This window comes from Acinonyx jubatus, chromosome D1 (assembly GCF_027475565.1).
Source record: "Acinonyx jubatus isolate Ajub_Pintada_27869175 chromosome D1, VMU_Ajub_asm_v1.0, whole genome shotgun sequence".
Lineage (NCBI taxonomy): Eukaryota > Metazoa > Chordata > Mammalia > Carnivora > Felidae > Acinonyx > Acinonyx jubatus.
In genome coordinates this window covers 87,309,837-87,332,892 of record NC_069390.1, presented here as the reverse complement: position 1 = coordinate 87,332,892, position 23,056 = coordinate 87,309,837, and the positions used below count along the sequence as shown (strand labels likewise).

General features: G+C 42.2%; 1 protein-coding gene across 1 annotated transcript in view; it reads left to right on the top strand.

The window, feature by feature from the left end:
• Positions 1–23,056, top strand: part of BARX2 (BARX homeobox 2) — a 76,266-nt gene that overhangs the window by 39,193 nt on the left and 14,017 nt on the right. The window contains exon 2 of the mRNA XM_015067266.3: positions 21,660–21,960. Coding sequence (XP_014922752.1) covers positions 21,660–21,960 — 301 coding nt within the window. The remainder of the gene's footprint in view (positions 1–21,659; positions 21,961–23,056) is intronic.

Below are 23,056 nucleotides of genomic sequence, written 5' to 3'. Positions count from 1 at the left end.
TCGTGGCTCCACGTTTGGGAACCAGGCCAGTGTCTTGGTCCTCGATTGTTTACCCAGCCTTGGCAGATGGGTGATGTTCAGTGGTTGTTGTGGAGAGAGTAGGGTGTGGTTAGGGTGGCGGTGGGAACGTCAGTTAAGAAAGACTAGCAAAGGTTAGTGTGTTGAGAAGTGGGAGGAGCTCTGCTGGGGAATGGAGACACTTGGCAGGACATCCTCCTTCTACAGAAACTTTCTCAGAAATGGCTCAGGAGAAACGAATTGACTCAGTGTTTCTGATGGATTATCTTTGGCTATAATGCACAAAGCATTGTGAAACTAAGGATTGTTATAGATCCTTGAAATTGTGGAGTCCATCACCTATACTTGGAGTTGGTATGTTGGGGCCGATAATTTCCCCTTGAACTGTGACCAGCCAGGAGCCTTAATCGGTAGGTGGGCGGGTTAACAAGTTGTCACCACTAGTTTATATTTAATTACTGCCTTGGAAAAGTGACGGCTTGAAACTGACTCTAATAACTTCATTATAGGCCTAAAAAACGTAAAAGATCAACTGTGGTTCTTCCTCTCCTCTGTGAGTGGATGGCTTCCATTGAGATGTTGGTATGGCATAATTTGGCTGCTGCCTAAGGCTATTTTTGGAGGCTTTTGGAGTGTCCTAGGAGTCTGTCTATCCAATAGATCTATTTATATGGTAAAAGACATTACAACACTCCCGCCTTCCACCAGTCCTTTGCTGAGTTGTGGGATAATGATGTAGACACAGCTGGATCAGAGAGATACACTGCTACGTTCTGACTCACTCTCAGCCCCATCCCCCAGGACAGGAAAGACCCTGGAGTGGCCCTCATCTCATGCTCTCAGGCTGTGTGATGGGAGAGGGAAGGCAGGGTCTGGCCTGAAAGGTCCTAAATGGGCAGCTGGATGGAGAGGGCCACTGGAAGAGAGCTAATGCCCCATTAAGGGGGCGTGAGCCTGCAGGGCACATTGCATGTTTAAGCTCCTCTCTTTTTGGGGCCCAGACATTGCTTCGTCAAAAACCCTCTTTTCTATGCGGCATCTAAATAGCAGAGGTGAATACACATTGCAGATATCGGAAGGCTGAAGGCCCTTTGCAGAATCACCCTGTGTCTGTGCTGTTAGCTAAACTTGGTGTGGGAATTGGGTTCTGTAATGTTGACAGCAAGAAGGGAGATATTCTGGGAAGGACTGTGCTAGCCCAGAGGTCCCTGTCAGATGATGACAAGAGCCTACATTTGTATTGCCCCTTTCGGCTTATAATGATAGTGCATATTAAGCACCGACTGTTACATTAGCATTTCCATAATTTTCCATTTTCTGATTACATTTTAAGACCTTGTTCTGGTATCCATCTTATTTAGTAGGCTAAGGGGATCCTAAAATTTTAAATGTATACTTATTTTAAAATTCTGTGCCTGGGGGCGCCTGGATGGCTCAGTCCGTTAAGCGTCCGACTTAAGCTCAGGTCACGATCTCGCGGTCCGCGAGTTTGAGCCCTGCGTCGGGCTCTGGGCTGATGGCTCAGAGCCTGGAGCCTGCTTCCGATTCTGTGTTTCCCTCTCTCTCTGCCCCTCCCCCATTCATGCTGTGTCTCTCTCTGTCTCAAAAATAAATAAACGTTAAAAAAAATTTTTTTTTAAATAAAAAAAATAAAATAAAATTCTGTGCCTGGGTCACCAGGGTTGCTCAGTTGGTTAAGCATCTGACTCTTGATGTTTGGCTCTGGTCATGATCGCACAGTCGTGAGATCAAGCCCCAAGTTAGGTTCCATGCTGGGTGTGGAGCCTACTTAAGATTCTGTCTTTACCTATCCCTCTGCCCCTCCCCTTGCTCACGTTCTCTCTCTCCCTCTCTCTCAAAAAAAAAAAAAAAATACTGTGCTTTGATGTAATCTTGGTACAATTCTACCCTGCAATTTTTTTACCTTATTTTTTTTCTGTTGATGGAATGACAGTTTTTTAATGTTTGTTTATTTTTGAGAGAGAGAGAGAGAGAGAGAGAGAGAGAGTGCATGCACAAGTAGGGGGGAGGAGTAGGGAGAGAGCAGGAGATGCAGAATCCAAAGCACGCTCCAGACTCTGAGCTGTCAGCATAGAGCCCGACTCGGGCTGTAACCCACAAAGTGGGAGATCATGACCTGAGCTGAAGTCAGACACTCAACAGACAGACATCCAGGCACCCCTGGAATGATAATTTTTGAGCCTAAAATTCTGAACTCAGAATCTAGTGAGGAAAGGGAACATTTGTTTTTCTCCTTACTTTTCTATAGCATTTGCTAACTTGTTAGCGGCAAAGAAAATAAATTTGACTAATTAAGTGGAACCCAAAGCAATATTGAAACAGATCTCTGGGGATAATGGTTTCAAGTTCTATGAAAAATGCCTCTCTACTTCTCACATGGTCCATGGGGAAATAGCTCATGGAAAATGAGACAATACCTGGGCATCTGGCTACAAATCTGAGTTCTTTGCCCTAGTGTATGGCTTGGCTTACTTCTTTGGTCTTGGTAATAGGGTCATTATTGCTATGTTAGATGGATTTCAGAATGTCATATGTTGTTTCAACCCAACCTGTTCCCCAGGAAACACAACTATTTGTTCTCTTTTCTGGCCCGGGCTAAAACCATGGTACCATCTTTCTTCCACGCAGAGCCTCTCCAAATAGGATCTCCTTTATATTTCAGAAATCTGTGAACTTCACTGGTTTTTCTGTACGTGGGAATATACTTTTTTTGGTGTCTGTATTTCTGTAGATTTAAATTTTATACATTGAAACATGTTGCTTCCTACTGGGAAAAAATTAATGTGATTGAAGAAGAAACAAAAATATATCCTTGCTTGCCTTTTTCTTTTGGGAGTGGGGCACCATGTCATGAAAATTAGGGGGCCCTTGAGAAAGTATTGACTATTCTTATGCAATATGAGCCAATACCAATGCACAACTCATTAGTATCCCTTGGAAGAAGCAGAAGGTTTTAACCGTGTATGCATGTACATGGATTACCTGGACCCCTAGAATACCAGAAAGGAAAATCCCTGGGAAACTGTATTTTAGAATTTTGGAAGATAGTGTGATATAATTAAAAGAACATGGCTGTGAATCACACATATCCATTCAGATTCCAGATATGTGCCAAGTCATTGATGACTTTTGTTGGGACTAAGAGGTAGATACATGCAAAATCTAGCCCACAGTAGTGCTCAGTAAGCTTTCCTTTTGGCTCTTCTGTCCATTGCCTTTTAGACATGGGTAAAATTTAAGAGGCATGAGACTGATTTAGTGGCTTGTTGACCCTCTATTATTTTAGAGAGATTGATCCTTCCTGTGGCCCTTGACACAAGATGAGTTACTATTTTTTTTTCTTAGTGAGCCAGTCAGTGCCAATGTTGCCATCAAGTTGAAATATACAGATTAAAGGTCTACCTTTACATTTCTCCTCTCTTCCTAAATGTGTATTTGCCCAATTTAAGAGAAATTTCCAAGGAAAGTCTTTCAAATTGGCTTTGTAACATGTCAGATTATTAGCTGTTAATCTCTAAAACACTCAAGCTTTCTTGGGGTGCTTGGCTGGCTCAGTTGGTAGAGTATGCACCTCTTGTCCTTGGAGTTCTGAGTTCAAGCCCCATGTTGGGCATAGAGGCCTCTTTCAATGAATGAATGAATGAATGAATGAATACATACATACATACACTCAAGCTTCCTTAAAAATAGGCCACATGATTACAGCCACTGTGGAAAACAGTATGGAGGTTTCTCAAGAAATGAAAAATAGGACTACCATATGATCCAGCAGTCTCACAGCTGGGTATACATCTGAAGGAAATAAAGTCATTATCTCAAAGAGAGATCTGCACTGTCGTGTTCATTGCATCATTATTCACAGTAGCAATAACATGGAAACAACCCAAATGTCTATTGACAGGTGAATGGATAAAGCAAATGTGGTGTACACATACAATGGAATATTATTCAGCCTTAAAAAAGAAGAAAATCCTACCATTTGTGACAGCATGCGTGAACCTGGAGGACATTATGCTGAGTGAAATATGTCAGAATCAGAAGGAGAAATACTGCATGATCTCACTCATATGTGTAGTCTATAAAAGTTGAACTCCTAGAAACAGAGAGTAGGAAATAGTTACAGAGAGCTGGTGGTTGGGGGCAATGGGAAGATGCTGGTCAAAGAGGACAGACTTTCATTCATGAGACGGATATGTTTTGGGTACCTAATATACAGCATGTGATGACTACAGTTAAAAATAATGTATACTTGAAATTTGCTAAGTGTGTTCTTGCCACACACCAAAAAGCAATTATGTGAGGTGATGGCTGTGTTTATTAGCTTGGTTGTGATAATGATTTCACAATGTGTACATAAATCATGTTACACACTTTATACATACATAATTTTTATTTCACAATCATGTTTCAGTAAAGCTGGAAAAAAAAAAAAGGAAATTGCAAAGGCCCAGAAATTTCCAAAGTAGTATTTACCATGTCCTCTCAGATTATTAAAATCACAGTGGTTTGTAACACTAAGTTGCAGAGTGAGAGAGTTAATGATTGGGAAAAGAAAAAAAAAAAACCAGAACACATGAAGGAAGACATGTTTGAGGCCAACCAGTACTCAGCATTTTGGTAGCTGTTGTCTAGGAAGGCAATACAGTGACATGAACAGAACATTTGTCCTTACCTCTAGGGGTGTGGCTTGGTTCAGACCTCGACCTTCTGTATGACTTTGTTTTATTCCATCTGCCTCACACATCAAAGACTAGATTAGAAAAAGTAATCCCTGTGTTCTGTTATTCAGTGTGTCATTAGCTACAAATCACATGGCCACAAAGTCTTCATTGTACGTGGTTAGATTTTACGAAAAGATAGTCTTCTGCCTGTAGTAGTTGCAATCTGGATCACCTGTGGGAAATAGGAGATGAGTTACACAGTTGATCACTCCGCTTCCTTGTGAACTGAGAAGATTTAGTAGTGCTGGAGAGGTTTACCTGCATGCATTAATAGTCTTGTTCTCAGCGTACTTGTTTAATTCAGCTAATACTTGTTCAGTTGGTATCTTGGCAAAGTAGGGAAGTACTACATGGGAGGTAGAGATAGAAGGCAAAGACTTTACAGTCGGGTTGAGAAACCCAGAGACACACTGCCTCTGAGTATCATTAACTGCTGATAAAATGATTGCATCTTGGTACCAAAAAGGGACCTTAAAAACCATCTAACTCCTCCATTTACAAATGAGGACAATTCAGAGAAAGACCTCATTGTGCCCTGAAGACGAAGTAAGCTTAATGGCCTTGTTGAGGGTAGAGTTGGATCTTAATAGGCAGGACTTGACTCCGTGCAGGGAAGGGGAAGGCCTTCTTGCCGTACGGCACAACTCTTTGGTCCTGGTTGGCCAGTTGGGTAACCACGGTCCACATGATTCACGTTCACTGTTTTTATTCCTACTATTATCCCTTATTACTGTTATCCTTTACTGCCTACAAGAGCAAGACTCACACATGAGTAAGTATTGATGTTCTGCTGTATAATATTCTGATTACTGTTTGCTCTTAATGACTTGAGTAAGAGAAAGGGAGAGGAACTCATCCATCCTACCCAACAAGATCCTTCTACAAAATACACTGCTTCTCTTTTGTCCTCTCTTTGATAGGGTGCATCTCTCCAAAGTTTGAGTCCTTTCTGTCACACAGTTCTGTGTTTCCTGACTTCATTCACTGTATAGCCTTTAAGATACTCCTTTATCAGCAAACAAAGGGATATCAAGGGGAGGAGACTTGACCACAGAAATGGTATGACTGCATGATCCCAAGACATCCTGATGAAAATGCCTGTATTATGCTGATCATTATGGCAAAGAGAAATATTCTGACCCCTGACTATATTTGGGGGGCCTTCCTAGACCCCAGTTGGCTTGAGAGCACTCTGGTTTAGAGACTTGCCTTGTTGTTCCAGCAGGGAACTCTTCCCACTGGCCCTACTCAGTGGAACCAGTTTCCACATTCAAATCTCTTTAGGTATTCTCTGGTAAGGCACAATGCCTTTTCATCCTGTGTTTTTTGTTTTTCTTAAAAAAATTCGTTTTTTCTTTTACAATAAGTGTTTGGCGAATTTGCATCCTTTTACCTATTTCTCGTCTCGGATTAGAATCTCAGCTAATCTCAACCTTACATCTCCGTTTAAACGACAGCCTTCTTGGAGCAGGCTGACCGCCTATATTTGGTTAAATCCTCTTGCTGAATGTTCTTTATAGCACCCTGCATTACTTCTTTCTTAAGTGTCTGCCATCTGGCCAGACCATAAGCTGGGCAAGGACCTGGTCTGTCTTGTGTACCGTTTTATCCCCAGTTCTTGGCACAGTGTCTACGCGAGGTATTCCATAATTTGTTAAATTGAATTGAATTTTATTCTCTTTTATCCCACTTTGCTTCTATTCTTTGCAACCAAAGGCAAGCTATGGAGAATATATTTAAGCCAGGATTAGAATGCATAGGGAGAAGGAGGAAATTAACTTGAATTTAGAAAATTACATTTTGGCATAAGATAGGTACTGAGTCTGGCAGGTGATTTTCCTTCTGGGTAATCAGGAGCTTGCCTGTGGACTTGTGGGGCCACTTGCAGAAAAGTAACCTCCTGTGGCTTTTTCTAGAAACTTCACCTGGGGCCCTGGCATTACATACATTTTCCCAGCTTGCCTGGTGGAGATTCATATACTATGATGGTAGGTCTGTATGTGTCAGAAGGGGGGAAATTTTTAGAACTTAAGGCAATGATTTTTTTAAATAAATGTTTATTTATTTATTTTTGAGAGAGAGAGGGAGAAAGAGGTAGAGAATCCCAAGCAGGCTCTATGCTGTCAGGGCAGAGCCTGATGCAGGGCTCAAACTCCTAAATAGCGAGATCATGACCTGAGCTGAAATTGGGAGTCGGACGCTTAACCAGCTGAACCACCCAGGCGCCCCAGGTCAAACAATTTCCTAGTGAGTAGACTCACTGAAAGTTAGTCATTCTTACAATTCTCTTTGGCCGTTTTCATGGAGCCTGTGCACTTCTATTGTGCTGCTTGTTTCTTAGGCAAGTTTGTCTTGTTTATTATTTCTTTTTCCTTTTCCAGCCCCATTGATAAAGACACACCTCAGGGCCCTGTCCTTGATCCTCTGTTGTTCTTAAGTGTTACTTTTTGGGAGATGGATTTGACTTCCCATCCTTCAATTCTGGTTCTCTGTACAGTCTCCATACCCACCTCCGGGCATTTCTGGGGAGTACAGTTTGCGACTAACACTGCCTATTAGGTATCATCACTTGGGTGTCTGATCGTCACCACAAACTAAATAAGCCTCTGTAAGCCTTATCTTTCCTACCAGGACATTCTCCCAGAGCAGACGTGCCACAGTTCCGGCAGGGGCCACTAGAGTCTTTGAGTCTTCCTGTGCCTTCCGTGTGTCCGCACCTGTCTCCCACCCCAGGCTAGTAGTTTTCCAGATCCTATTGGTTTTTCCTTGATGGCGCCTCTGGAATCCGTTCCTTCCTTTCTCCCCATAACCCAGCCCTTCCTCTTTCCCGAATCAGCCCTGTATGCTGTAGAACACAGCCATCTGTCCTGAATTCCTAGGGTTTTTATCCCACCCAGCATTTGCTTGCATGCTTTTGTTTTCTTGTCTCCTTTTCATTTTAGTGGCTCATTTTCCCAATGAGATAATTGGCTTCTTGAGGGCAGAGGTGAGGAATCGTTTCCCTTCCTGTCTCTAGCAGTTAGTGTAGAGCTGCATAGCTGTTTGGTCAAGTTCACTGATGATAGTGACAGTGAACAAGAGGGATCTTCCTGGTTGGCTTTGTGTAGACCGCATCCATGGGGTGCCAGGACCTTAGGTAGAAATTGCAAAGCACAAGGTATGAAGCAAAGGGTTGGATTAGATTAGCACAAGGGAGCAGTGTTGGGACTTCTCATCAATAGAAGTATCTCCAAAAATACGGAACGTTAGTGCTTTTTGAGTGTTTGGAAAAATCAGTGCCTTTTTTGGTATGGTCTTCACTGTTTAAAAATATTTCTTTTCTTGCTCATTATCTAATGTTAACCTTCAGCAAGCCTGTGGAGAAGTATCATTGCCATTTTATGGAAGAGAAAACAGAAGCTTGGGAATTCGGTTTGACTGAGGCCATTAGAGCCCAAAGGTGTCAGGAGCACATCTCCAGCCCTGATTGTCTGATTCCAGGTGAAATCAGTTCAAGTAAGGCATGCAGTTAAACACTAGGAAGATGCACTTGTGATCGTGTCCTAAAGAAGTTTGCAATCTAGTGAGAAATAGATGGGTAAACAAATTAATTCTTACTCCAAGGTTTGAATTAAGTAAGGGTGAATAAGGACACAAACAAAATGCTGTGGGCGCATGAAGGTAGGAGTGATTAATTCAGTCTTTGTACTAAACAACAGCTGCTCTGGGAAGCTTTCCGTCAGTGAGTGATTATGAGGTATGGATGAAAGCAGGTGTGGGTGTATGTAGAAAACAGAATGGCCAGGGGGAGAAAGACAATGCCGTCTCCAGTGTGTTCCTTGGCAGAAGGCAACGGGGGGTGGGGGAGGCTAGAGGGTAGATGGTGACCACATTTGGGTAGTCTGACATTCTAGGCCGGAGGGGAAGGTCCCTAAACCTATCGGCCCCAACCGGCTTTATTGATTTCACTGAGCTCTCAGAGTGGCCCAGTGTTTTTGTGGGCGGCTGCAATTTTGATGACATTGCAGGTTGGCTGTGATAAGACTGAGCCTGTCTCTTTGCAAAATCAAGAATCTGAAAAGATGGAATGATGCAATCAGCCTGCCGGGGTTGCTGTGATGGCCTCTGCTTGTTTTCCCAATTTCCTACATTTCTCTAAAGCCCCCCAAATGTTTTCTCCCTGCTTCCTGTATTTTCCAACCTTTGCAAACCTTCTTAAGTTTTTATTTAGATGCTTATTCCAGAGTCTACAGCATGGCAGTCTCATGTACATTTTGGAATAAATTTATCCTATATGTTTCTTTCTTTTTTTAATGTTTATTTATTTTTGAGAGAGAGAGCGAGAGACCGAGAGTGAGAGCTTGAGCAGGGGAGGAGCACAGAGAAAGGGAGACACAGAATCCGAAGCAGGTTCCAGGCTCTGAGCTGTCAGCACAGAGCCCGACACGGGGCTCGAGCTCACGAGTGGTGAGATCATGACCTGAGCCCGAGTTGGATGCTTAATTGACTGAGCCACCCAGGCACCCCTTATCCCATATGTTTCTAATTCATTTATACTTAACCTATCAAAGCACTCCCCCCACCGCCTTTTTTTTAATGAAGTAGTTCATGGCTAAGACATATTTGTCAGCCTTTGAGTTGGCCTCTTAAAAAAACATTTTCTCTTTTCTTTAGTTGTACAAAACCATAACCTGTAAAGGGGTGCATCTGTTTCATTAGCTCTTGCTGGCCAGAAATGTGGTGGGTCACAAAGTGAAAAGGCCTCTCAGAGCATCTTTATATTTGCTTTCGTCCCTCTCCCCCTTTCCCATGCTTACAGATTATCCATCTAGACACACAGCGACTGAATTTTCATGTCTGGTTACCACTTCCCCTCAGCCCAGCCTTTCTTTAGCCCTCTTTCAGCATAAGAGAAGCCAAATTCATTTTCACCACCCATATCTGCTTTCTCTGCAGTTGTTAGAGATTGACTTTGGCCCATCTTGGGTCTCCCATCTCTGACCCCATCCTTCTTAACCTTGGGAAGAGTTGTGCGTTAGGCCCCTTAAGCGTTCTATGAATTTTTTAATACACATCTGCGAAGCCCGAGTAATGATTTCTGGAGTCTTGATAGTGTTTAGGGGATGTCCAGCCAGGTCAGCCCTCCCACCGATTTCTTTTGCTCCCTTGCTGCTGTCTGTCTCTCTACATAGCTGTAAGGGCAGTTGAAGACCTCCATTTGGCAGATTCTGGAGTTGCGGTCTTGCTTTGCATGTGAAACCGTAGATGACGAGAAGACCCACTTCCGTAGTTCACAGGGAAGTCTGCTTTCTTGGTAAGAACATTTATCTGCTTTCATTTGGCTGACTCACAGAGCATCAGGCAACTCCAGGGAAGGTAGGAAAGGAAAAGGAGGGAACAGCAATTAAATGCCCACTGGGCACTTCACATATGGTAACGCGTTTAAACCTCACAGTAATCTACATGGGTGAACTATTATTAGCCCTGCTTCATGGAAGGGGAAATTGAAACTAAGAAAGTGTTGGTAACCTGTTCAAGATCACTCCACAAGTCAATGGTAGAGACCCTAGTCTTTCCACTTCCCCAGGTTACCTGCCAATTGGTAGAAATGTGAGCCTATGGGAATAATTTGATGTGGGTGATTTTATGACTTTTCCCAGGAAGCTCAGCTAGAGCTACCCAGTTGTCCCATTGAGGCTGTCAGGTTATCTGAGTATTTCTGCACCCTGTCTTTGTGTGTGTTGCTTTCGACCCTCGGAAGCTTTCAGCGGATATATAGGTCACACATTCCTGGAACATAAATCAGTCAAGCAGGCAGCTTAGAGATTCTTATCCACTCAGACCTTTGGCCCTCGCCTGTGTCAACCGGAAGCGTGGGTGTGGAAAGTCAATTTGGGGACTGGTATGTTGGAAGCGTGGAAGAGAGAAGCCCACAGGAGATGAGTAGGAACAAAAACTGTTCTTTGGAGATTCTGCTCTCAAGTTCAAGGACAGCTGTAGTTGGAGGGGATGGGCTTCTGCCATGGAAGGGGATTTCCTTTGAGGAGATGTGCCTGGAGTCAGCAGCCTGGCCCAAATGTGTTCACGTGCATGAGTTTACAGTTTTCAGAATCAGCACAACAGAAAATGTTTTGTTTAGCCTGCTGAATGTTCTGTATCATCCCCCAAATCCTGGGATGTCCCATGTCCTACCCACCACGAATGCACTCAGATTTTCTAATCCAAAAACAGATTCTAAAAGTGGCCAACCATTTGGCAGGGAATGACTTCTAGGTATACTGTACACAGTTATGTGATATCCATCCTCCCGCAAAACATTGGTTAGGGGGATTGTTGGAAGGAAAACAACTATTAGAAAATGCATTCGTTGTGGTCATGTTTACACCCCTTTTGTCAACTAAAAATGTGTTTGTTTAAACAGTGTCTTTGCTTTATTAGTCATTACTCTCTCGGTAGCAGATAACGTGCTTGAATTTCACAAGTGTATGTAAATGGTCCAGCATAGCAAGGCAGCTGTCTTCAGTCAACATTTTCACATAGTGATAATTCTCAGGGAAAGGGAAAGACATACTTAATACATAGCATTCTACATCATCTGACTTCTCAGTAACCGCAGTGCCCCCTAACGTGTGTGTTAATTTTAAATGTTTCCTTGCTATTTTTAAAACCTAAATCTGATTTTTAGCCAAAATGTAAAAATAGGGCCGATGATCCCACAGTAGTTTTGTGGGAATATGAAATGGGAGTTGCAAGTGCTTTGTGAAATTAAAGCTTGGGGCCAGTGGTGTTTTGTTGGAAATCGGGTCATATATTAAAACAAGAAGAGACAGCAAACAGCTGTGGCTCAAGTACGTTGTGTCTCACTTTTCTGCTCCCTGTTGGTTTGCCTTTCAGGAGACTCCATGCTCTGGAGCACACACATTACCCACCCTGACTTCCGTTGCATCTGAGTTTGTGCTTTCCAAGTACCAAAAACTCAGCACAGTGCCTCACTGCAATTATATTATTTACAAGGGTGGTCCTGCTGAAACCCCCAAACATTTATCATCGTCACAGTGGCCTTGTCTGTGCACTTCCAACAACATAAGGTGCTCTCAGCTGGTGAATAGAGTGCAGCTTTCTTGCTGAACTTGCATTAGAACCTCGGGTCAGGATTCCTGCAGCTATAGGCTTTGGTGAAGGATGTTGCCTTAGGTCACTGTCTTTCACTGGAAGTTTTTTTTGTTTTTTTTGTGTGTGTTTTTTTATTTTTTAGGTAAGCTCTGTGCCCAACATGGGGCTTGAACTCATGACCCCAAGGATCAACAGTTACACACTCTACTGACCGAGCCAGCCAGGCGCCCCTGTTTGTTTTGTGTTTAACGAAGGTGTTTTTGTTGTTGGATTTAAGTCTTTTGGAACCAAATTACATCAATTCCCAATTAGTGTCAGGTATACAGCATAGTGATGTGACAAGTTCATACATTAAGCTGTGCTCACCACAAGTATAGCTGCCATATGTCTCCATACACGCTATTACAGTATCATTGAGCATATTCCTTATGTTGTGCATTTTATTCCCGTGACCTATTCGTTCCCTAACTGAAAGCCTTTATCTCCCCCTCCCCTTCACCCATTTTGTCTATCCCCCACCCCCCCCCCCCGGCCATCATCAGTTTGTTCTCTGCATTTATAGGTCTGATTCTGCTTTTTGTTTATTTTTTTTTTTAGATTTTACTCATGAGTGAAATCACACGGTATGTGTTTTTCTCAGTCTGATTTATTTCACTTAGCATAATCCCCTCTCCATCCACCCATGTTGTCTCAAATGGCACGATCTCATCCTTTTTGTGGCTGCATAATATTCCATTATGTATATAATATGAACACACGCACCCACACACACCACATCTTCCTTATCCATTCATCCATTGTCTATTGATGGACATCTAGGTTGTTTCTATATCTCGGCTAGTATAAATACTGCTACAGTAAACATAGGGATGCGTATATCTTTTTGAATTGATGTTTTTATTTTCTTTGGGTAAATGCCCAATAGTAGAATTACTAGATCATATGTATTCCTATTTTTAATTTTTTGAGGAACCTCCATACTATTTTCCACAGTGACTGTCCCAATTTACATTCCCATCAACAGTGTATGAGCGTTCCTCTAAAAGCCATTTTTAAGTGTTTATTTATTTTGAGAGACCAGAGAGCACGAATGGGGGAGAGGGGCTGAGGGAGAGAGAGAACATCTTAAACAGGCTCCGGGCTTAGTACAGAGCCTGATGCGGGGCTTGATCTCACGACTGCAGGGTCACAACCTGAGCCGATATCAACAGATGGATGCTTAACTGACTGAGCCACGCAGGTGCCCCTAAAAAGCCATCAACCTGCCAGAGGATAGGGTCACCCAAAGAACAGTTTTTCCCTAAATTAATCTATAAGGTTAGTGTAATTTGAACCAAATTTTTAGTGGGATGCTAAAATTCAGTGGGAAAAAGAAAATTTTGTTAAAAGAATAAAGACTTGTTCTGCCAGATAACAAAACTCCCTTAAAAAACTATGATAATTAAAGTCGAGTGGTTGGCTCATAGATTAGTTCAATAGGTTGGAAGAGTCCAGAAACAGACACATGTGTACATAATACAACCTGTTTTTAGGACCACATATGGCCCAGTGTATGTACAGAATTACATTCAAAGACAATGGAAATCTGACCACAGAAGCGTTGAACATGAAGATCTTTAGTTTTTCTCAACAGGTATATTCATGGATTATATACAGTGTATGCCCTGTTTTTCAGAAATCTTCTCTAAATAGCGTTTGCTCTCTCCAAAGTTGCAGACTCATGGCAGCCTCTAGAAATTTACCCATCTCTCTGATTTCCTGCCTCTCCGCCCTGCCACCTCCCCATACTGCCTTCATGTAATACTACCACAGTTGTGTTCTCTGTTTGTGACCACCTCCCCAGAGGGCAGCCCTTGGGAAGGGTAGTGCTGCTTTTCTGGACAGCAGGAGATTCTCAGGATTCTGGTGACCAAAATTCCCAATTTCATTTCTTTGGGAACTTAGTGTGTCTTAAAGCTGGCATTTTAAGTCACTGGACTGGTCAGTATATGGTGTTGACACTGTTGGCTACCCATTTAGAAAAAAATTAAGTGATATATTTATATTTCACAAAATAAACACTTTGTAACTACGTGTCTCAATAGATGAGCCTAGATATTACTAGATTTGGAGCATCTATCTGTATGTTTGTGCTATATACATAGGAATAGTTATGGAAGTTTCTAAGTTTTAGGTTTCATAGTAATGAGAGGAGACTTGTACTTTATATATTTCTGATTTGTTTTTAATTTCTTTTGTAACAGATTGTGTTACTTTTATAATAAAAATGAAATAGCATTTTCATTTGCTTTGGGTAAAAATACCTAGTAGCAGAATTATTGCATAATAGGGTAGTTCTATTTTTAATTTTTGAGGAGCCTCCATGCTGTTTTCTAGTGGCTGCACCAGTTTACATTTCCATCAACAGTGCATGGGGGCTCCTTTTTCTCCACATCCTTGCCAACATTTTTTATTTCTTGACTTTTTGATTCTAGCATTTCCCTGCTGAAAGAAGATGTGTTCACACACACACACACACACACACACACACACACACACACACACACTGGAGTATTACTCAGCTTTAATGGCAAGATGAGATCTTACCATTTGAGACAACATGGATGGACCTAGAGTGTATTATGCTAAGTGAAATAAGTCAGAAAGAGAAAGACAAATACCATGTAATTTCACTTACAGGTTGAATCTAAAAAAAAACTAAACAAATGAAGAAACAAACAAAAAGTAAAATCAGACCTGTAAGTATGGAGAACAAACCTTTGGTTGACAGAGGGGAGGGGTGTGGGGGGATGGGCAAAATGGGTGAATGGGAGTGGGAGATACAGGCTTCCAGTTACAGAATAAATAAGTCATGGGAATAAAAGGCACAGTATAAGGAATATAGTCAGTGGAATTGTAGTGTGTATGGTGACAGATAATAGCTACACTTGTGATGAGCACAGCACAATGTATAAACTTGGCCGATCACTATGTCGTACACATAAACTTGGCCGATCACTATGTCGTACACCTGAAACTAATGTAACATTGTGTGTCAACTATACTGAAATAAAAAAAAAAATTTAACCCTAAAAAAACAAAACAGTACCTAAAATATTTATTGACTGTTTGGGGGGCTTTAAATTTTATTTTTAATTTATATTCAGCAAAAATTCACTGTTTTAGTGTATGGTTATGAGTTTTGACAAATGCGGCAATCAAGATACAAAACAGTCCCATCACCAGAAGTAAAGTGTGGTGTAAGGTATAGAGTGGTCCAAGCACTGTGTTGTATACCTGAAACAACTGTATGTCAACTACACTTCAGTAATAATAATAATAATAATAATAATAATAATAATAAACCCAGTCCTGTCACTTCATCCCTTCACCCCCAATTAGTTTGTGTTACCCCTTTATAGTCAAATTCTTCCCTCACCCTTAATCTCTGAAAACCACCGATTTCTAGATGTCTTCTCCATCTCTAGTTCTGCATTCTCCAGAATGTCATGTAAAGCAAATTCTACAGCTTTTGAGTCTGGCTTCTTTCACTTGGGATAATGCATTTGAGATTCATCCACGGTGCTGCCTGTATCAAATAATTTGTTGTTTACTTTTTATTCCTGAATAGTATTCCATTATTCCACTTTATGTATGTATCACAGTTTGTTTATCCATTCCAGTTGAGGGATATTTGGATTATTTCCAATTTTTGGTAAGTAATTACTAATAATGCCACTATAAATGTTTGCATACAGGTTTTTATATTTTCACTTGGGTCAGTACCTAAAAGAGGTGGGATTACTGGGTTATATGGTAACTATCAGTTTAACTGTATAAGAAGATGCCAAAACGCTTTTCAAAGATGCTGTACCATTCTGCATCTCATCAGCAGTGTATGAGAGAGAGTTCCAGTTGCTCCACATCCTTGTCAGCACTTGATATTGTCAGTTTATAAAAATATTTAGACCATCCTAACAGATATGTAGTAGTATCTTATTGTTGTTTTAATATGCATTTCCTTAATGACTAATCATCTTTTCATGTACTTACATGCTGTCTGTGTATCCACTTTGGTGAAGGGTCCAAAATCTTTGTTCATTTTTTTAATTGGGTGATTTTTTTTAAGTTGTTGAACTTTGAGAGTTTTTTAAAATATATATTCTGGATACACCCTGTCCAGTGATTTGCAAGTATTTTTCTCCCAGTCTATAGCTTATATTTCCATTTTCTTACTATTATCTTTTGCCAAATAAAAGTTGTTAATTTTGATGGAAACCAATTTTTTGCCTTTTTATTTAATGTGTCATGCTTTGGGTGCCATAGCTAAGAATTCCCTTGCCCAACCCAAAGTCACAAAGATTTTTCTCCTATGTTTTCTTTTAAAAGTTTTATAAGACAGTGTTAACTTTTGGATCTATAATCCATTTTCAGTTGATTTTTTAAATAAGTTATGAGTTCTAGGTTAACATTTTTTTTGGCATATAGATATCTAATTGTCCCAGGACCACTTGTTAAAGACTATCACTTCTCCACACTAAATAGTTTTTATTTTAAAAGAAAGAATATGATTCTATCTAGCATGAGAACTCAAACATCTTCTATCATGAAGAGAGAAAATTCCATAGACCCATTGGCTCAGAGGTGGCTAAGAGAGAGTCCCCTTTGCTCAGAATACCACAATATTTGCTTTACTATCAGTATCATAAAACCAGAAATACTTTATACTCTATTGCTGGAGTTTCTAGTTGGTTATTGTTTGCCTAGCTCTTGAGAAGTTTTAATGATTTATGGGTATGAGCACCAATACATGAAAATTCTTTTTTTGACAAATTGAACATATATTAAAACTTTCCAATGAGAACAAAACTGAAAGTTTTGTTTTTAAATTACAGAAGTAATACATGCTTATAGTAGAATTTAAATACAGTTGACCCTTGAATAGTACAGGTTTGAACCGCATGGGTACACTTCTATGCAGATTTTTTTCAACAAATGCAGTACAGTATGGTAAATGTATCTTCTTTTTCTTATTATTTTCTTAACGTGTTTCCCTAGTTTACTTTATTATAAGTATGGGTGTGTGTGTGTGTGTGTGTGTGTGTGCACGCGCGCGCGCGTATAATGTAATGTACAAGATATGTATTAATCAGCTGTTTATCAGTAAGGCTTCTGATCAACGGTAGGCTATTGCATTTGGGGGGAGTCATAATATTGTACACAGATTTTCAACTATGGGGTCAGTGGTTTCCTCTTTCTGTTTCCTTTCCTTGCTCCTTTGGCAGGCTTCTCATCCTTTTTATGACCTCAGATGTTGGCATACCCCAGGGCTCAATCCTTGGGTCTCTTTACTTCTTTATTCCACTCACTCTCTCGGTGATGGCATTTAATCCTGTGGTTCTAAGTGCCACATATACTGCCATGAGTCAGGGTTGTATTCTCCAACGTAACCTCTTCTCTGAACTCGCGACTGGTGTATGTAGTTGCCTTTTCAGCACATCTACCATGTATAACGGCATCTTGTCTGAAACTGAAATCTTCATTTCCCCACCTAATTCTACTCCTCACCCAGTCTTTCCTTTCTTAGTAAATGGCACCATTGTTCCTCTGGGTGCTAAGGCCAGACACCCAGATGTGTCATGGCAACTCTCTGTAGCTCAGACATGACATCCGCCCTTCCACAGGCTCTTCCGCCCCTAACTGTAAGGCACACGCGGAATTGACCACCTCTCACAACCACAGCTGCTACCTCTCTGGCCCATGCCACTGTGGTCTCTGGTCTGGAATGTGGCCTGGCCTCCTGGCTTACTCCTTTGCTTCCCCTCCACCCCTACATTCAGTCCCCGACATGGCAGCCATAGGGATTTTCAGAACACAGATCACATCATGTCCTTCTCCAGCTCGGATCTCACCAATATTTTTATCTCATTCTGAAGAAAATCCTAACTGTTTGGCCTGGGCTTGAAGACCTTATGTGATCTGACTGCAGCATATTTCTCCAAATTTTTATCTCCTGTGACTCCCCCCCCCCCCCCCCCCCCCACTTTACTCACTCTGCCTTTTTTGCTTGACTTTGAACACAGACCATTCCCACTTTAGGGCTTTGCTCAAGCTGGTTCTGTGCCCCGGTGCTCTTCTCAAGATTCTCCTTTCCCCTGACTCACCTGTCTGCCAAAACTGTCACCTCTTCCTTGCCTTGCCTCCCCTCTCGGATGTATCTGCCTCCTCCTCACCTGCCCCATCTTCATAATCTGCTGTGTTTTTCTTCACAGAATTTATCACTACTTAGCATCATATGTATGCATATCTGTATGTATGTATATATATATATATATATATATATATATATATATATATATAGTGGATATAAATTTTTTTTAATTAAAAATTTTTTTTTACTTATTTAATTTGAGAGAGACAGAGAGAGCAGGGGAGGGGCAGAGACAAAGGGAGAGGATCCCAAGCAGGCTTTGCACCATCAGCACAGAGCCCAATGTGGGGCTCAAACCCATGAACTGTGAGATCATGACCTGAGCTGAAACCAAGAGACTAATGCCACCCAGGTGTTCCTTTAGCATTATATATTTATTTGTTTTCTGTCTACCTCCCTGACTGAAATGTAAGCTTCCTAAAGGTGGGACTTTATCTAATTCACTGCTATCCCCAACCTCTAGAACAGAGTACAGCCCATAGTAGTTGCTCAGTAACCATTTATGGCAGGATTGAATCCAGGATTAGATTAATACGTAGAGACCACTGTGCGCTATGTTCCACTCCCACTCCTTCTGTAGAGGTAATTACTGTTAATAACTTGATGACTAACTTCCTAGGCTTAAAAAAATGCATTTTTAAATACAGATACACATCTGGATTTTTTAATAGAATGCAGATTGTTCCATACCTTTATTTTCTCTCAATAATATATTTCAGAATTTTTTCACTTTATCCATCTTTCCATGTAACCTATCAATCAATGTATCTATCTATTTGTTTATATAGCTCTGTTTAGTGGTTACATCATAGTCCATACTGTAGATGTACCGCTGATCATTTTCCTGTTGATACGTGAGTTGTTTCCCTTTTTCACTATTATAAACAAGGCTGCAGTGAATACGCTTGCACATAAATCTTTGTGCTTATGGGCAAATTGGCCTCATTATAGAATTGCCTGGTCAGTAACTTGAGAGGCACTGCTTAGTTTGTCCTTTTATTAAAAATTTTTTTTAGAGAGAGAGAGCAGGGGAGAGGGAAAGAGGGAGAGAGGGAGAGAATCTTAGGCAGGTTCCATGCCCATTGTGGAGCCTGACATAGGACTCGATTCTATAACCCTGGGATCATGACCTGAGCCGAAATCAAGAGTCCGACACTTAACCAACTGAGCCACCCAGGCACCCCAGTTTGTCCTTCTAAAAGACTATACTGGTATATCACCAACAATATATGAGTGCCCATTTCCCCATATCCTTGCCAACACTAGATATTACCACACTTCCAAAATATTTTTTAATGTTAAGGAAAAAAGTTTAACTCTCTTCACAAGAGAAAGCGGAAACTCAGGTGATAAAAGCATTACTGACAGGTAGGTAACTAGGCAGTTGCCATGCTGGTAAGCTCCAGAGTATCTAGAGTATAAGTTAGCCTGTTTAATAAAGACTGTTCCTTTTAAAAGAAATGTCCGAATTAAAGGAATAAAGTGATTTGAGATGAGAAATACCTCATGCCAGTAAAGAAGCTTTCAGATAATTTTTTTTCAAGAAGTGACATTTCGTAATGTATACTGGGAGATCCAAAACCAGAGGCCCAGGTGTCCTTGCTATAATTCATTCCCAGATGTTTTTTTTTTTTTTTTCCTCAAAAAGAATCCACAACACAAAACCTCAAGTGTTAGCATTGGCTGGAGAGTTCATGGAAGTCATAGCCGTTGGTGATTTATTATTTAACAACTTTGTGGTTTGTACTGGGCCTTTCTAGAAGAACAAGAGAAGTTATCTGCTTTAATAACTGTGACTGGAGTCCAAAACAGAAGCATGGGAATAAATAAGAAGAGAAAAGCCAACCCAGAGGAGGGAGACAGAACACAAGCAGCCCCTGAATGTTTCTTTGAAATTGGTTCGTTTTAACCCAGAACTAGCATGAATGTTGCCTGGCTCACATGCCTGCCTTTGCCTTCGTAATGAGTTGTCAGGGCCAGGCCGAGTCCCCAAGGGCAGTCCCTATGTCTCCTCTGTATTCATCAGATATCAAAATGGGCTTGGGATGAGAGGTATTTTACTGGCATCAGTAAGTTAGAATTTGAAGAATTCTTTGAAATTATCTACTTTTACTCACTATGTGGATGGCAAGACTGAGGCCCAGAAAGATAAAATGACATATAGGTAATGATCATGACATTTGAAACATAATCCTATTGAATAATGAAAAGGAAGAGCTCTTTTACTTGAACTTTAAAGACGTAAGATTCTTGGACAGAAAAGTACTTCTGCCTTGAAATTCCTAAGGCAGGAGTGGCACATGGCTAGCATATATACCACCTTACGCCCCCGCAGATGCCCACGGCATTTCGGCAGACGTCATCACTCAACGTCAGCTCTCTTTTCTCAGCCAAGCTCTGACCCAGCCTGGCAGTCGTCCTCAGCACAGTGCTGTAGGCAGCCGGCCGTAATGGATCCGAGTTTCCATGTGAATTAAAATCTTTCTGTTTGTCCCCCTTCCCTAAATGATGTATGCATGTGGTTCATGATGTGATAAGAGTGGACTTCAAGCCAGAACTTGGTTTGACTCCTGGGCCTTCTTGCTCAAAGCTCTAATCTCTGTGATGTTAGGCACGTCACTTAGCCTTTCACTCAGCCTTGTCTCTGAAATGAAGAAGTTGAATGAAATACTCGTTTTCTTTTTAAAGTTTATTTCTTTATTTTGAGAGAGACAGTGGGGGAGGGGCAGAGAGAGAGAGGAGAGAGAGAGAATCCCAAACAGGCTCTGCAGTGGCAACACACAGAGCCCTAAGCGGGACTCAGACCCACGAAACTGTGAGATCATGACCTGAGCTGAAAACCAAGAGTTGACGTTGAGCCAACTGAGCCACCCAGGAGCCCCTGGATGAAATAATTGTTAAGCATCCTTCCAGCTCTGAAAAATGTTATGATTCAAGGTCTAAAGACCTCTCAGGAGGAATGCACAGTTTCAACTATGTATTTTTACAAAGACCAGAGGTGATTCTCAGGCAGTTTGTATATTACAAACCTATTTGTATTCTCAAGTGTGTGTTTCTAGCTTTTTCTGACAACTACTTTTCATCTGCTCAGATTATTGACCCATAGTTCTGAAACCAGAATTCAGAGGTTTAAAAAAGATGGCGGGTGCTCCTGGGTGGCTTGGTCAGTTACGTATCTGACTCTAGATTTGGGCTCAGGTCACGATCTCACAGTTCATGGGATCAAGTCCTGTGTCGGGCACTGTGCTGACAGTGCAGAGCCTGCTTGGGGTTCTCTCCCTCTCTCTCTTCCTCTCTGTCCCTCTCCTCCCCCTTAAAATAAATAAATAAACTTTAAAAAGAAAAAAGAGAGAGGGGAAACGTCCACTTAACACCAGAGGAATTGCAGGACCCTCTTCCTGGCCGTGGGGACCTCTCATACCTCAGGCTGAGCACAGCTCACCCATCCACACAGCAGTTCTAGGTCATGAGTTGCTGCTGCTTCCCCTTCTTCCATTATACCTCCTCGTGATCCAGAGGCCCCACCAGTCAGGTCTCTGCAAGTGGTCCTCCGGGGGCCTCTGGCTTCCTTCCCCCGCTGGCTCCTCTTGTGACCTGCTTCCCTGTTTGTCTTCCAGGCCCTGCTTCCCTCCGGGCATACCCTCTCCTCTCAGTGATCACCCGACAGCCCGCGGTCATCTCCCACCTGGTCCCTGCCACCCCGGGAGCTGCCCAGGCATTGTCCTGCCACCCGGCCTCTGAGGCCACCTCTGCTGAGGTCCCGGGGGGCGAGGCTCTAGGCAGCAGCGAGTCAGAGACGGAGCAGCCCACGCCCCGGCAGAAGAAGCCCCGTCGGAGTCGCACTATCTTCACTGAGCTGCAGCTCATGGGCCTGGAGAAGAAATTCCAGAAGCAGAAGTACTTGTCCACCCCAGACAGGTGAGAAACCAGGGAGAGGACTGTCCGCAGGGAAGAAGACCCCATTGGCTGTGTGTGGGGGATGGATGGCCACAAAGACTGTTTTAGAGAGGTTCCACACCACGGCAGGAGTCTCGTCCTTGGCTTCTGTAGTTCCCACTCGTTCAACAGAACCCAGCCCACGTGCACTCCTCACACTTAAGCCCCGGAAGCCTGTGTGTTGCTGAATTTATGCTCCTTGCTGTATTTAGCTTAACTGCTCAAGTATAATAAGCAAGGTCATGTTTAGGAAATGGTTGCCCAGGTTCTGAGCTGGAAAACGGGTTTGGTTTTGAAAAGCCACTTTACATGCAGGCTCAGGTGCAGTGGGGCTAGATGTGGAATTGGGACCCGGGACCTTCTGGGGCTTCTCCCTACGCCACGACTCCCAGCTGGCTCAGTGTGCTGGCCTGGCTCTTGAATGGAAAGGCCTGGATTAATTCGGTTGAGGAGCTGTTAGATGTCCTGATACATGTGAGAGATACTAAGTCAGAACCACGTGGCTGAGAGGAGGAGGACTTGGATGGGAGGCCCTTCTTTAAACCCTTTTGAGATCCAGATCATTGAGCTATGACCCCTGCTTTACTCAGATTCTCACCTTATTTCTTTAATTTAGTATCTAAACTGCAGACTGTGCAAGAATGTATGTCTTGTCTTGTTTCTTCAAACTCACTCTGGAGATGTGGAAGTGGCTGAGCTAATGAGCGATCTATTTTGGGGGAGGATTTTCCAGGTCCTTTCTGCTCACTTCCTGGTCCGTACGAGGTTTGGCCCTTAGTCCTAGCAAAGAGAAAGGGAAGGAAACCCCAATGCATCTCTTAAGCTATTAGTAGCTGTTTGATACAAATTTAAGTGAGAGAGGAGTCTATAAACCACTGACCAAAGGGCACACATTCAGTTAATCGGGCACCCTTCAGGGGTTTGCCGTATGCCGGGCACTGTGGCAGGGGTTATGAGTCTAGAAAGTCCGGATCAAGGGGAAGGAAATGACAAATGACTACAACACAGTGCGTGGGTACTGGTGCCAATGTGTTACCAAGGGCTGGAGGAGCACAGAGATATTGCTGAGTGTGTTGGG